This window comes from Natator depressus, chromosome 8 (assembly GCF_965152275.1).
Source record: "Natator depressus isolate rNatDep1 chromosome 8, rNatDep2.hap1, whole genome shotgun sequence".
In the NCBI taxonomy this organism is placed as follows: domain Eukaryota; kingdom Metazoa; phylum Chordata; order Testudines; family Cheloniidae; genus Natator; species Natator depressus.
Window position 1 is genome coordinate 32045435 of NC_134241.1, and position 14795 is coordinate 32060229.

At 43.7% G+C, this 14795-nt stretch overlaps 1 protein-coding gene across 1 annotated transcript in view; it reads left to right on the plus strand.

Moving 5' to 3' along the window:
• The first annotated feature begins 6841 nt into the window (after nucleotides 1–6841).
• The window catches only part of RANBP17 (RAN binding protein 17), a 257021-nt gene continuing 249067 nt past the window's right edge, over nucleotides 6842–14795 (plus strand). Inside the window, exon 1 of the mRNA XM_074960698.1 lies at nucleotides 6842–6891. Coding sequence (XP_074816799.1) covers nucleotides 6874–6891 — 18 coding nt within the window. The 5' untranslated portion in view covers nucleotides 6842–6873. The remainder of the gene's footprint in view (nucleotides 6892–14795) is intronic.

A 14795-nucleotide genomic window follows, 5' to 3' on the forward strand; every position in this document is an offset into this window, starting at 1 on the left:
TTTTCTTGGCTGCTTTCTCTCTCTCTCTCTCTCTCTCTCTCTCTCTCTCTCTCTCTCTCTCTCTTTTTAAATCAGACCTTTCAAAATTAAATAAAAAGGATACAACAGATTCAGCCTTTTTCAGGTGGGATAACAATATGCCTAAACACAAACAAATAGATCCAGTTTAGGGTTTCTCTGTAGCAAGAGATGTAGTCAAATAATCCAGTAACAACAAATTCAGTAGGATGGTGCCATTCCACCCAGGAGAAAATGAGACACACACCTGAGCTGGAAATAGTACATTAAAACCACAAGGAAGTCCAAGTGAGACCTCTTATTAGGAACATATACATTCTTAGTTCCCAGTCCTGCTCCCACGGAAGCCAATAAGAGTTAAGCTATCGACGTCAATGGAATCAAGATTAGCTATGATGCCAAAACCAGGCAGCACCTTCAGAACAGTGTCTGCAATGTGTCCTACGGTCCAGCTTCCAGTGTGAAGGAGGGCAAAAGGCATAAAAACTCTACTAAATTGTTGTTTTTAAGAAACCGAAAAAGGGTTTTATTCTTTATATTCAAAATTTTTGGTAGCAGAACCTCCACACACACACATACACACACACACACACAAAAGAACCTGAGTCTTGGTTTACATTTGCCCTGCTACGCTCTATCTGGGTCTCTAATGGGGTTAGGAGGCAGTTTCACTGAGAGTTCAGAAACATGCACACACTTTCCCTCTGTTTGATTTTAAATCCCTGGAGTTTCCCACTTTTTCTGCCCATAAAAATGATTGTTCTTGCTCCCTATGAAGACTGGATCCTGAATGCAACTAAGACAAGCAGTGGGAGGGATAGCTCAGTGGTTTGAGCATTGGCCTACTAAACCCAGGGTTGTGAGTTCAATCCCTGAGGGGGCTACTTAGGGATTGGGGCAAAAATTGGGGAGTGTGCCTGCTTTGAGTAGGGGGTTGGACTAGATGACCTCCTGAGGTCCCTTCCAACCCTGATATTCTATGATTTTAACTGATACAGCCACACACTAGACAAGAGTGCACAAAATTGGCATGAGCTCCACATTCCCACAGGTGAACAATGGTGTCACTCTCTAATACTCCCAATTCTGCCCAGCCCAAGAAACAAGAGCTTTAAGTTTGCTCCAGCATTGCAGATTGACTGTCTTTTGAGCAAGGCATTCACCCAGCAAAAGGTTGCTGTTGCTTATCTTAATACTATGCCTATGAATCTCAGTGCATTTGTAGTTATTTTTTTAATCAGTTCCATTATCACAGTATTGCTGCCTCACTGTATGCAAATATCCTAACCTGCTAATATGAATGATGCAGTATTGTAATATACAAACAATTGTGTATAACACAAAGCTGAGTAAAACCAAAGGCTTAATAATTTACTGTGAAAGATATAATACATTTAAATAATCCAACAGTAACACATTTGATTAGGAGGGGCCCTTAATATTACAAATCTTAAAATGGTACAAGTATTTATAAGTTTTTGTGCAGTTAAATGTTACCTAGCCACTATAGTCCAGTGGATTGAGCTCAGAGTTGAGATACAGACACTTCTGAGCTCTAATCCTCTCTTGCTGTGTAGCCTTTTGGCAATTCACTTCATTTCTGTCTTATCTACAAAATGGGATGTTGTGAGGTTTAATTTGTTGCTATCTATACAGTGTATGTGTACAGCACTGGACAGCAGCTAGTTCTGCTGGTTTCTGAGGTGACTTCCACATGGATTACCACATCATACAAGATCCCAGGAAGAGATGACACAACCTTTGGCCAACTCACAGCTTGATCAAAATGTTTTGCCACTACAGGTGTTACTACATGTAGATGGTGGCAGGGAGCTCGAGTATTGTTCAGTTCTCAGAGGAGCGGATGCTGACAATGAGCTGTGTGTTCTAGTTACTTGCAGAAAATGCTAGGCATTATCCATTGGTACAATGGCCTCCTGCAATGTCTGGGACAAGCGGTGGAGTGTGTCAAGAGACACTTGCCCAGAAAGCTTGCTGAAAGGTAAGGCACTGTATCATGGGATAGAGCTGGGACAGCCCTCTGAACGGATGCAGTTACAACATGTGACCTCCTATCCACAGTGAGGAAAAAGCATCATACTCAGCATTTGTCCACCCAGACTGGAGCTAAGGACTTGCTCTTGAGTAGTGCAATCATCAGTCAGTGGGACCAATTCTTGTAAAGATCCTGGAGCTGCATTTGTATGTGGATGCAGGACATTTTACTGGTGTTGCAAGTTCTGAGCATTACACTTTGTTATTTGCAATGCTATTCTGCCTAGGGTAGATAGGGTTTAAGAAACTGTATTTGGAACCCTGCATTGGCTCCTCATTCAGCTTCTTAAGTAAAATTCAAATAGAAAGGAGCTCATCCATCTCTCAGCTGCTACGAAGCATTGATGGACCAGAAGCTTCCTTTGGGAGGAAGGGGAGGACAGACAGAAGAATGAGGAAAAGGAGAGGGGGTGACCATTGTTATTACAGTTACCCCATTAACATTTCCCAACTGGGCAAAGGGATATTTAATGATATTTTGGTGATAAGGTCCCAGCCATGAACCATTGGGCATTTGTACATGGCTGTGAAAACTTCAGGAAGACCCAACTATGATGCTGTATGGAATATGTGGAACATTTGGTGATATTATTGATACCAATAGTATAAAATTGCAAATAATCTGACCAGATATGCCCTGTAAGGTAGCTTCAAAAATGTTATTTGCCAAGTATGATTATCTTGTTTATAGAAAAGGAGTACTTGTGGCACCTTAGAGACTAACATTTATTTGAGCATAAGCTTCTCTTTTTGCAAATACAGACTAACACGGCTGCTACTCTGAATCTTGTTTATATGTTTATCACCTTTGTATTGTGAGTTATAGATATGTATGGTATATCTGTATTTCCAAATTTGTGCTGTGTTTCTGTGACACACCCCCAGACAGGTTGGCATCAGTTGCTCTGCATCCTATGCCAGCTCCTCTCTGCCCTTGGCCTAGCCTATTTGATGGCGCATCAAGGGTCATGAACTGTACAATGAACCCACTGAAAGGAGCCAGGGGATACACTTATAAGCCAGCAAGGCATGTAGCGGCGGTGGACAGCTTTTCCATGCCATGTCCTGTGAAGCTTGTTTTTGGGATACAGAAAGTACAAGCCGCATGCAAAGGGAATATAAAGATCAGCAGCATCTTCTCTATTTTGTCTTCATTCCTGCTTCTTACCTCTGGAGTAACTTTTTTCTACAAACTGAAGCTCTGAACAAAGGACTGAATGACCAATATGGATGTGTTCCAGAGGGACTTTCAAGCCAGCAAACTTGCCAAGTGCTAAGAAACTGATATATGGACTTTGAAGTCTTATGTATGTATCTGAGTGCTTTACCATTTAACAACTCTCTTCTTGTTCTTTCTTTCTTTTATAATAAATCTTTAGTTTTAGATGTTAAAGGATTGGCTGGCAGCATGGTATTTTGGGTAAGATCCAAACTAATATTGACCTGGTAATGTAGCTGGCCCTTTGGGGTCAGAAGAACATTTTTTGTAGTGAACAGAGTTTTTAAATAACTTCTTACTGTACTGGACCTATGTGCTGATTGGGAAACAGAGTGCTAGAATGCAATAAAGAGGACTGTATGATTTCTTTTTTAGCTTCTTAATAACCAGTGTGCGGGATCAGGAGCACAGTTTGTGACTGGTTGGTGAGTCTAACTTCAGTGTTAACCACCAGTTTTGGGAGTATTTGCTTTCCTTTTTGCAGTCTCCCCTGACCTTGGCATTTTCAGTGAGAGCTACCCGAGGCACCCCAGGTCACACCAAACAATCTGAATGTGGTTTTTGATAATCACAGCCCATACTTCTGCAATGGAATACTAGATTATCCAGTTAACATTCACCAGGCTTTATATTTATACAAACACCAACCAAAGGTGGACAATAGGCCCCTACCCAGCATAATAGGTGTGTGCAGCTCAGAAAGGGTCTACACCGTCATGTTAACTGTGACCCAAGTGGATCCTTGCCTTACCATACTCATTTGATGATGAGTGATGTCATGCATGACAGAACCATTAAGAACCCTTCATAAATATATGCATCTATGGGCTGCTACATCTTCATCTGGGGATCCATGAACCCGCTAACCTGAGCTGATGCCCTGCCCACAGTACTCAAGATACAGACCCCAAACTTCTGCATCAGAAAATCTGTTCCAAAGACAGAGTATCTTGGCCCTGTCGGGTAACTAAGGCAGGTAAGATGAGGAAATTGTTCAAGCAGGTATATAGCCCCAACAGGCAGATAATTGCACAATGTTCCCCGCCCACCTCCTACTGCCAAGCAACTCTGCCTAAAATTGCTCTGTATCCTGTGCCAGCTCCTCTCTGCCCTCCTAATGCACACTGCCTCTCTCCTTAGTGCTCAGTCTAAGGGACGAGGTGGGAATACACATGGGGGAAGACAGCTCAAAATGACAGAGCAAGGCAGGAAGTAGTAGGTGTTTTGGCAGCGTAGACATAGGGCCAGTTTAGATTTATTTTAGATGAGAGTCCTGACCTGGCCTTGTCTTCCTGAGGCTGCCAACCTGATCCCTTGCCAAATGCTTAGTTCTTAAATTGTTATAACTAATTGGCTTTGTTCTTTACAAAGCTTTGCACAGCAGGAAGCACGGTTTAGGTGCACAACATACAAGCCTGAGGAGAGCCTATGCATGGGGCACATGTGCTTAAGAACCAGTGAGCCAAAACCCCCTATGCATGTGGTTCCTAATCCACAAGTGCACAGTACAACAAAAGGGCAGGGCTTATGCAGAGAACAGATGTATCTAAGGAGGCATGGGCTGACGTGTGCAGATTATGGTGTATGAGTGCTCTTAGGCCTCACTCTTGATACTAGGCAGAAGTAACCTGTTTTCTGTACAGCAGTGCTCAATTAATGCACAGTCAGGATTCCCTGCATTTTCAGTCTTGTTCATTGCTTTTTAAGATTCTTAGACATATCACACTTTGCAGTTGTTCTGAGTAGGCCCAAGGTCTTTCCGTAAAATGTAGGAGTTTTTAATCTTATAGTTACCACTTGTACTAACAAGTTTCTTTTAGCAGTTAGTCCGATTCATTACTACACTGCATCAGATCCATAGCCAGAAGAAACGCACATACAACCTCCATGCTATAATTAAGCAATTGGCCATTATTTTTATTATCCCTGAGACTTTCTTTTCAATTTCCATTCGTGGTAATTCTCTCTATTTTGGGGATATTTGTTGGGCTCCTGACCCATTTTCCCTTTAGTTTTTTTTTATTATTATTATTACTATGATTATTTTTATTACTTGTATCACTGTAGCATCTAGGAGCTCTAGTAAAGGACCAGCACCCCCACTGTGCCAGGTATTGTACAAAAAGAATAAAAAGACAGGCCCTCCCCGTCCCCCTTTCCTTGAGTGTATCTCTGTGCCATTTTGCATGTTTTACGACTTTCTCTTTCCTGATTGCTTATGATCATCCAGGTACTACTGCTTTTCCATGTGATAAAGAAGGGGTGGTAATTTTGGTGAGGTACATGCCTGGGAGTCAGGGGATCTGGGCTGAGGCCAAACATTTTTAACGTGGTCTTTGATGTTTGAGGGCCAAATTTCAGCCTTTCCTATGCTTCTTCACCAGTGGCAAAATAACTTGTGTGACATTCTCTTGGGGCTCCATGTAGCACTACGTAGGAAGTAAAGCAGATGCTTTTTTCTGATTACTATATTTGGATTTTGTACTAAAATGAGCCCTAAGGTAAATCCATTCCACGTGGATTTAAGCAGAGGATCATTTTCCTACACCAAGCAGGGGATTTTGGAGTCATTGAGTCACTTGCTAGCAGTGATGCGTTCCTCTGCCTCTACCAGCCACCAAGACCACAGCAGCAAAAGGACCATTTATTGGATAAAGGTCCTGATCCACTTGATTCAATAGAGTCCCGGACATGTTGACTCACAGCAACGTCACCATCGATGGCAATGGTGGCACGTACATGGCATTAGTCTTATGGCTTTTGTCCAATTACCACATCCCTCCAGCCTAGCATGCCGTCACCCTCAGCATCCCCTCCACTGTATGCAGCAAGAGAAACGGGACCATGCACCACACTGAACAAAGGAAATGGGGTAACAGTCCATCTCCACCAACCCTCTTGCCCCCATCTACCCTGGACTGGATTGTGTGCTTCACCTTATCAGCGCTGGCTGCTCCGTGCCTCCCATCGCCCCCAGCATGCTCCACATTCCGCTCTCATGTCCCCCTGCTCTCAGCTGCCCTGCTCTGCACTGCCTCCCCCACTCCTTGCTGGCTTACACTGCATTATTCCCCCCCTCGCCCTGCATAGCTGTACGGCGTGGCTCTCTCCGCTCTCTGCTGGCTGTGCACTGCCTCCCCTCTGCCCATCTCATCACTGCATACGATCTGGGACACTTCCCCCCCCCCCCAGTTTACCACTGCATTCCCCCACGCTTCCTTTCTGCCCCCATTCTCCTTTCGCTCTTCTCCCCCTCCCCAAGACTGCATCGCCCCCACCACCCCAGAAACACACTGCATCCCCCTTTCACCCTGCCCGCCACTCCCCCCTACACTGCATCGCCCCTCCCCCATACACTGCATTGCTCCTCCCCCTTGCTGTCGCCCCGCCCCTTCACACTGCCCCCTTCGGCTCGCTTCCCTTCTCCCTCACTGTATCGCCCCGCCCCCCCGGCTCCACACACTGCATTCTCCCCCTCCCCGGCTCTACACGCTGCCCCCGCCCCGGCCAGCCCCGCGTTGCCCGCTGCCCCGGGCCGGGCACGGCCCCCACGCCCCCGGCTCCCGGTGCCGCTCGGGAAGATGGCGCGGCACGTCCAGGTCAGTGCGCCGCGGGCCGGGCTGGGCCGAGCGGAGGAGCCGTTGGGAGCCGGCCTGGCGGTTGGAGCTGCTGTGGCGCGCTGGGTCGGCCACGGAAATGGCCCCTGGGGCAGCGAGCCAGGCAGGACGGGTGGGGGTGTGCGCCGGGGAACCGGGCCATGGGGTGGGGCCAGGCTGGGGATGGGGTGAGGGGTGCGTGGGGGGGAGGGGAGGAGGTAGTACCAGAGTGCGTCGTGGGGTGTGCTAGGGTGGTGGGGGTGGGGGGGTACCGAAAGGGGTGCCAGGATGGGTCCCGGAGAGGAACTAGGGGGGTGCTAAGGTGGGTTGGGGAGGGGTGTACCGAAGGGGTTGCCAGGGTGGGTTGTGGAGGAGTGTACCAAAAAGGGTGCCAGGTTGGGTCGGGAAGGGATACAGGGGGGTGCCAGGGTGGGTCAGGGAGAGATACTGGGGGATGCCAGGGTGGGTCGGGAGGGGTGCCAAAGAGGTGGGTTGGTGGGCACTGGGGCGGGTTGCGGAAAAGACGGTGCCTGGAAGGCTGCAGAAAGCTGGAGGGATGGTGCCATACTCTACAAGGGGAATAATACTGGCACAGTGCTAGTGCCTCTGGGTGTGAAAGGGGGACCCATGTAGCAAGATAGCCAGTGCAAAGGTACTCCCAGGATGCAAATGATACAGGGAGCAGGAACAGAGCTGTGCAGGAACTGGAATTTCTCTTCTGCTGAAAATTTGACAGGGGGAAAAAATCAGAACAGAAGTTGGACATTAAAATTTCCGAGGGAGGGACATTTAATTTCCCACACATCTCTACTTCTGCTTCAGCTTTCTGGGTCATTTATAGTCAGTTGGCACCTTTGCACTGGCTGTCTTGCTGTGTTTTCCAAAGCATTGCTGCAGCTACTTCAAACCAGATTGGAGTGCATTTGGGAAATACAGGCATCAGTTGCATGTGACCACGTGGGTTGATATCGTATTAGGAGAGGGTTATGCCAATCCCATTTCTGCTTGGAGGGGCAATGTATTTCCTATGTCTGCTCTCTATAATCTGTCATTGGCTTTCCCCACAGTAAAGGTGTTATTTTTTAAAATAGGCTAGTGGAAAATACCTATATTCAATCATCCACTTTAGTTTCTTGCAGCAGAGAACTGTGCCCTTCAGCATGTCCTATTTATTAATTCAGTGTGCTTTTTGAAACATCATGCAACAAACACAATACATTGATTAAATAACAAGTTCCTGCATATTGACAGAATTCCAAGCAGAGGACACAAGTTAGTCCGTGCCTACCAGCGTGCATCTTTCCTACGGTTTGCCTCAAGCAAAAACCTGTCTGATAAGGTATGTCTACATTTATGACAGTGTGTAAATTACAGGCACTACAGGAGCTTCTGGAGCCTTTCCCCTCTGGAGCCTTTCACTGTGGCCAGGAAAGGCTCTGGCAGGGGGAGGTAGTGGGACACTACGCTGCTAAAAAGAGCAGTATAGACATGGGAGGCACTGCGTGGCATGCAGTGAGCCTTGTATGGTATAAACCCTAGAGGTACTGGTGTGTAAAGCACTCTACTCTAAGCCATGTGTCACGATCTACACTGCTATTTATACCCATGCTAGCTGGAAGTGTAGTGTCTGAACTCTGCACACCGTCTTAAGTGTGGCTGTACCTATAGATGTGCCTTGCAGAGTGCCCCGAAGGGCGGCAGGCCCTGTCTCGGATAGACCAACTCATTTAGGGCTAGATTATTTTCCTGTTCTGACTATTGTCTAGTGTTTTGTCCAGTGTAGTTTTAAAAACCCAGATATTCAGCCTAAATATTTTCTGACTTAATTTCGGCCTGTTATTCATAGTTGTACTCTGATATGCTGTACCAGATAATTCATTTCCATCCTTTGTGCTCACATTCAGCTATTTGGAGTCTGTAAATCATCGCTTAGTCAAGCTATAAATATTTAGTTCTTTTAATCTGTGATCATAAATCATTTGTTTCAGGGACCTGATAACTTTTATCACTTTATTCTGGATTTTCTGAAATTTATCAGTACTTTATCTGGTATTTATCGAGGGCTGAATGCAGAATTCCTGATGTGATATAAAGATGGTCAATAATCTTGTCCATGACATGGTACCTCAGTAGATGCTGCCTAAAATTGTGTTGACCTTTTGGAGCACAACTATACTGCATAGCAGACTTATGTCTCTTTTCCCAGTCACTATTGCTTTCAGGTCTCTTTCATTACTTTTGCTTCCTTGTTTGTTCCTCTCCTTCTCAGTGTGTATTTTGGATTATTTCCCCCCAGATGTATTTGCTTGCTTTTTTTCCAAGTTTCATTTTCCTTTTAATCTGAATGGGAGTGGTTCACTCAGTTTTGCATCTGGGATTGTTACATGTTAGTTACTTTTTTTCCTATAAAATTCAGAGACTGATTTCTCTTTCAGCTTCAGCATCCCCTAGATGTACAAATTATCTGTAAACCCCCCCCCTTCCCCCAAAGTGGCTATTTCCACAAGGTTTTAATGTGCAAACTGTATATGGCCATTTTTTTAACCTGAAAGTTGAAGGTTGTATTATACAAATTCAGGGGCAGCCAATCAAATCCATTGAAGGTTTCAATGGCTACCTTAAAAAAAAAAAAAAAAAAAAAAAGGGGAAAAAAAAGTGATTCTTCATACTTCTCAGAAATGTATTATCAGAGTTACTGTCTCCCTTTCCTTGACAGAATCGCTGGGAAACTACATACCATGGTTAATTAAACCAAATTTAATTAGACAGATTCTGTTAGCGGTTTGTCTTCAAAATTTTCTTGGACTGCCATTTAGCTGAGTTTTGATGGTTGTAAATTCAGTCCTTTTATTTAAAATAAAAAACAAAGCTGTAAGCATTGATTTATAGGTGAAGGTGTGGACGAAGAGGAGCAAAGGCAGCTGACTTCAGAGTATCCATTCTAAACAGGGCCTGTCACATATTAGATTAGGCCTATTAGGATTTCCCTGGCTGTTTCTTTCTAGGTTACACTCAGGGCTTGAAATATTTAGCAGATGCCTTCTAATAGAAGGACTAGGTCTACTAACTGGTAGCTGATGAGAAAGATGAGGGTGCCTACCAGTGAAATCATGTTAAAAAGTCCAGTTCCTAACCCCAGCTTCTGGGAAGTCAAAGGATGTTGGGATTTCTATTGGTATACTATCCCTGAACCTTGTTCAAGGGGCTTCATCTTTCATATCATTCTCTAGCTAGTTAGGTCTCTAATAAATCTCAATTCTCTGGCTGATGGACAGGAGAAAGGATGCTTTCTCTCTCTCCTCCCCACTCACCTGAAGACCTTCTTTGAGTGTTGTTAGGTGGATAGATATTTTTGCTGTTTTGCCTGTCCTCTAGCCTCTGAACTATGAGGGTCTCCTCCCTATGAGTAGCTGCATTGTCTGCCTCTGCTGATCCTAGTTTTTCCAAGCAGCAATACAGTGACAAGAATCATGTCAATTTCATTTTAATTTTTCCCCACAGGTTGAATAACACCAGTGAAACTGAGTAGTCTTGTCAATTTCTCCTTGCTGCCACTTGGAAAGATATGAGCTATTGGTGTGCAGACTCAGGAAGACAGAACTGTGTTGCATGTATACTGAAGGATATCTTTGCAACCAGAAATGAAAGCTTCTCTGTCAGAGAATCTAATGGCTTTTTGCCAGGGAAAACATCCCATTTTTTGTTCTCCTAATTCATTTCATTGTTCCCTCCCTCGTTTTGCTCCTTTGTTCTTCCCTTGTTTGTCTTGTTCCAATTAATCTCGGTACTAACCTTCTGGATAGTGAAGAGGCAGTAATGTTTTTTTTGGGACTAGCCATTAAAGGGTATTCTAGAAGGAGACACTCTATACCTAGAGATCAAGGTCCAGATTCTTAAAGGTATTTAGGTGCCTAACTCCCATTGAAATCAGTGGGAGTTAGGCACCTAAATGCCTTTGAGCATCTGAGCCCACAGGCCTCACCTTTGTAGTCCCTCTTAGTTGCTTTCTGGCCAAGATTTAACTTGAATTCTGAGCCTAAATTTTTGTAATCCCTGCCATTATTTATAGGTATTCTGAATAATATGATTTGACATTGTTGGAAATTCTGCCTCTGGAAAGTTGTACTTACAGGAGGAAGTTGCAGTGGCCACTGGTTTACATTTTCAAATTCTGTGATGACTTTCTCTGAAGTCTCCTCTGCAGCCGCTTTTACTATTGGAGTAAAAAACCCCAAAAATGCTTGGTGGCATCCTCTGTATTTGGAAATGGTCATAAATAACAAGCACCTGCCTAGTCCTGGATTAAATACTCTGGTGTTGAGGAATCATGACGTTTGCCTCATTTGTGCCAGCAGCTATATTAGTGGACGGGCTGGTATTTTTTCCCCCGAGGCTCTTTAAAGCAGCTAGTATTGTACAATGATCTTCTTACAATTAATATTTCAAAAGTGAAACACAAACGATAGCTTAGAGGGTGCATTTTTGCTTCATTTGAATTCTTTGCAAACAGATTACAGTAGTATCTTCAGCGTTTGCTCTCAGGCTTCAGTGTGTCAAGAAAATTTTAAATGGTTGCTAGTCCTTTGAGGATACGACTTTCTTTTCTTCTGCTGAATGATCAGGACACGCATACTTAAAAAATCATTCTTGTTTTAGAGCTATTATCAGCACTAGTGAATTTCCTGTACTTAAAATGGGGAATATCTCTAAAGCCGTTAATATTGTAACATGGAATATCATTTTACTCCTTGAACTTGTGATTTCAGTAGGTGTAGCTGAGGAGTAGGATATCTCAGTTTGAGTAAGGCCTGGTCTACGCTAGGATCTTATAATGATATAGCTACATCTCTCAGCGGTGTGAAAAATCCATGCTCCTGAGAGACATAGCTATACTGACCTAACCCCGGGTGCAAACAGGTGTGTGGAAGAGAGAGCCCCTTGGGGAGGTGGATTACCTATGCTGACAGGAGAACCTACACTAAAATGCTGCAGCTGCTCTCCTGTAGGGTTTTAAGTTAGACATACCCTAAGAGGGTAGTGTGGCCCTGTATTTACCCAGGCTAAACTTTATTAAAAGACAGCATTCTAGGAACGTAACTTTTCGCCTTGAACAACCTGAGTCTTTGTATCCTTCCTTAGATTTGCACACAGAGGGTCTCTGCTACACATGGATCTTGCCCCTCCCTACCTGAAAGCGGAGTTGGCCATCTCGGCAGCGCTGTCCCCCATCCCTTTTACATATCCCAAAGAGGGGTCTCACATGGTTAGGAGATGGAGGGTGGAGTGGCTGGACTGGAGCGGCCGTAGGCACACGCTATTCCTCCTTCAGCCTTGCACAATTTAGTCAGGAAAGATAATGCAGACCCAGACAGTATTATCTTTTCCACGGAGTACCCATCCACTGGGATCCCACAGCCAGTGTGTGTTCCCTGGTAGAATGGTTAAATGAAAGGCCTTGTTGTTTACCTCATGGGAAGGGCATGGAGGACAACAAACTCCACCTCTCTCAGGAATGTCCTCTCATGGGTTTGCCATCAGGGTTTGACCCAGGCCAACATTTGTAGAAATGTGAAGGTACACTTAGGAGAAAAATGCTAGCTAGATTTTTTTTGGTGTGGAGTCCTTGTTTAGCTATGGATGCTTTTGTTTGGAAGCAGACTTAGTTGTCTGCATCTTGAATTGAGGGTTTATTTTTTTTAAGTGAGGAATCATGAGTGTTGTTTTGTGCAAGATCATGCTACTGGTTAGCAAAAGAATGTCTTTTGAAAGTGTGTGCTTTCCCAGGGAATAAAATCTCTTAACTGTCTCCTGTATCTGAAGCAGTGCCAGTGGCCTATGCTGAAAGACAACTAGACTGAATTTTTCTCAGTGCATCATTTGGACAGTTCATATGGTGAGAAGCACCACTGTTAACTGTAATGAAGTTAAAGGTTTTAGTAAAATTGCTAATTTTGGAGACACTTTGTAGAATAGTAATGTTATGGCTGGGAGATCAAAGTCAGGGAATGTAAATGTAAGATAGGAACTGTTCTAATCCTGATAGCATACGATCTATTTGAAACTGATGAGAAAAAGCTCCTCATCCAGAATGAATAGCACTAAGGTAGCTAATATATGATTAGTTATTATGATTTGTTTGTTTTTTAATAATTGCATTAAATGCAGATTGCTTGCATTGATTAAGAACATAAGAATGGCCATTTTGGGTCAGACCAATTGTCCATCTAGCCCAATATCCTGTCTTCTGACAGTGACTGATGCCAGCTGCTTCAGAAGGGAAGGGACAGAACAGAGTAGCTATTGAGTGATCCGTCCTCTTGTCATCCACTCCCAGCTTCTGGCTGTCAGAGGCTTAGGGACACCCAGAGCATGGGGTTGACTATCTTGGGTAATAGCCGTTGATGGACCTACCCTTCATGAACTTATCCAGTTCTTCTTTGAACTCAGTTACACTGTTGGCCTTCAACATCCACTAACAATGGGTTGTACAGATTGACTGTGCGTTGTGTGAAGAAGTACTTCCTCATGTTAGTTTTAAACCTTGTGCTTGTTAATTTCACCGGGAGATGCCTGGTTCTTGTGTTATATGAAGGGGTAAATAACACTTCCTTATTTGCTTTCTCCACACCATTAATGATTTTCAAGACCTCTGTCATAGCCCCCTTTAGTTGTCTCTCTTCTATCCTGAATAGTCCCAGTCTTTTTACTCTCTCCTTGTATGAAAGCTGTTTCATATCCCTGATTGTTTTTGTTGCCCTTCTCTGAACTTTTTCCAGTTCTAATATATCTTGTTTGAGATGGGGTGACCAGAACTGCACGTAGTATTCAAGGTGTGGGTGTACCATGGCTTTATATAGTGGCATCATATTTTTTGTCTTCCTATGGTTTCTTAATGGTTTCTTAACCTTTCCTAATGGTTCCTAACATTGTTAGCTTTTTTGACTGCTGCTGCACGTTGAATAGATGTTTTCAGAGAACTATCCATGATGACTCCAAGATTTCTTTCTTGAGTGGTAACAGCTAATTTAGACCCCATCATTTTGTATGTATAGTTCAGATTATTTTTTTTCAATGTGCATTACTTTGCATTTATCAACACTGAATTTCATCTGCTCAGTCACGTGAGATTCTACTGTAACCTTTTCTCAGTCAGTTTTGGATTTAACTACCTTGAGTAATTTTGTATTGTCTGCAAATTTTTCATCTTACTGTGTACCCCTTTTTCCAGATCATTTATGAATATGTGGAACAGCACTGGTCTCAGTACAGATGCTTGAAGGACCCTGCTATTTTCCTCTCCCCACTGTGAAAACTGACCATTTGTTCGTACCCTTTGTTTCCTGTCTTTTAACCAGTTACTGGTCCATGAGAGGACCTTCCCTCTTAGCCCATGACTGCTTACTTTGTTTAAGAGCCATTGTTAAGGAATCTTGTTAAAGGCTTTCTGAAAGTCTAAGTACGCTATATCCACTGGATCATCCTTGTTCACGTGTTTGTTGGCAGTCTGAAAGAATTCTAATAGGTGTGATTTCCCTTTACCAAAGCTTGGTTGACTCTTCTCCAACATATTCTGTTCATCTTTGTATTTAGTGCTACTGGGTGCATAAATTTTTCACAGGAAATCATAATAATTATGTTTAATTCCAATTCTTTTCATTAGTTTGGATGGGAAACTGCTCTACACACTACTGACCTGTGTATGCAGATTTATTCCCAAGAATTTTGCATGTGCATTGAGTTATATAACTACCGAAAGAAATCCTGGAGGAATCAGAGATGATCTATGGTTTATCTCCTGCTGTTCCCCAGAGTTGCATGGATGGAGGTTATAATTCAGAAATAATGTGACAGAGGAGACTCAGATAGTGGACTATGTAATTAACGTGTATTAAGTGTCCGAATGATTG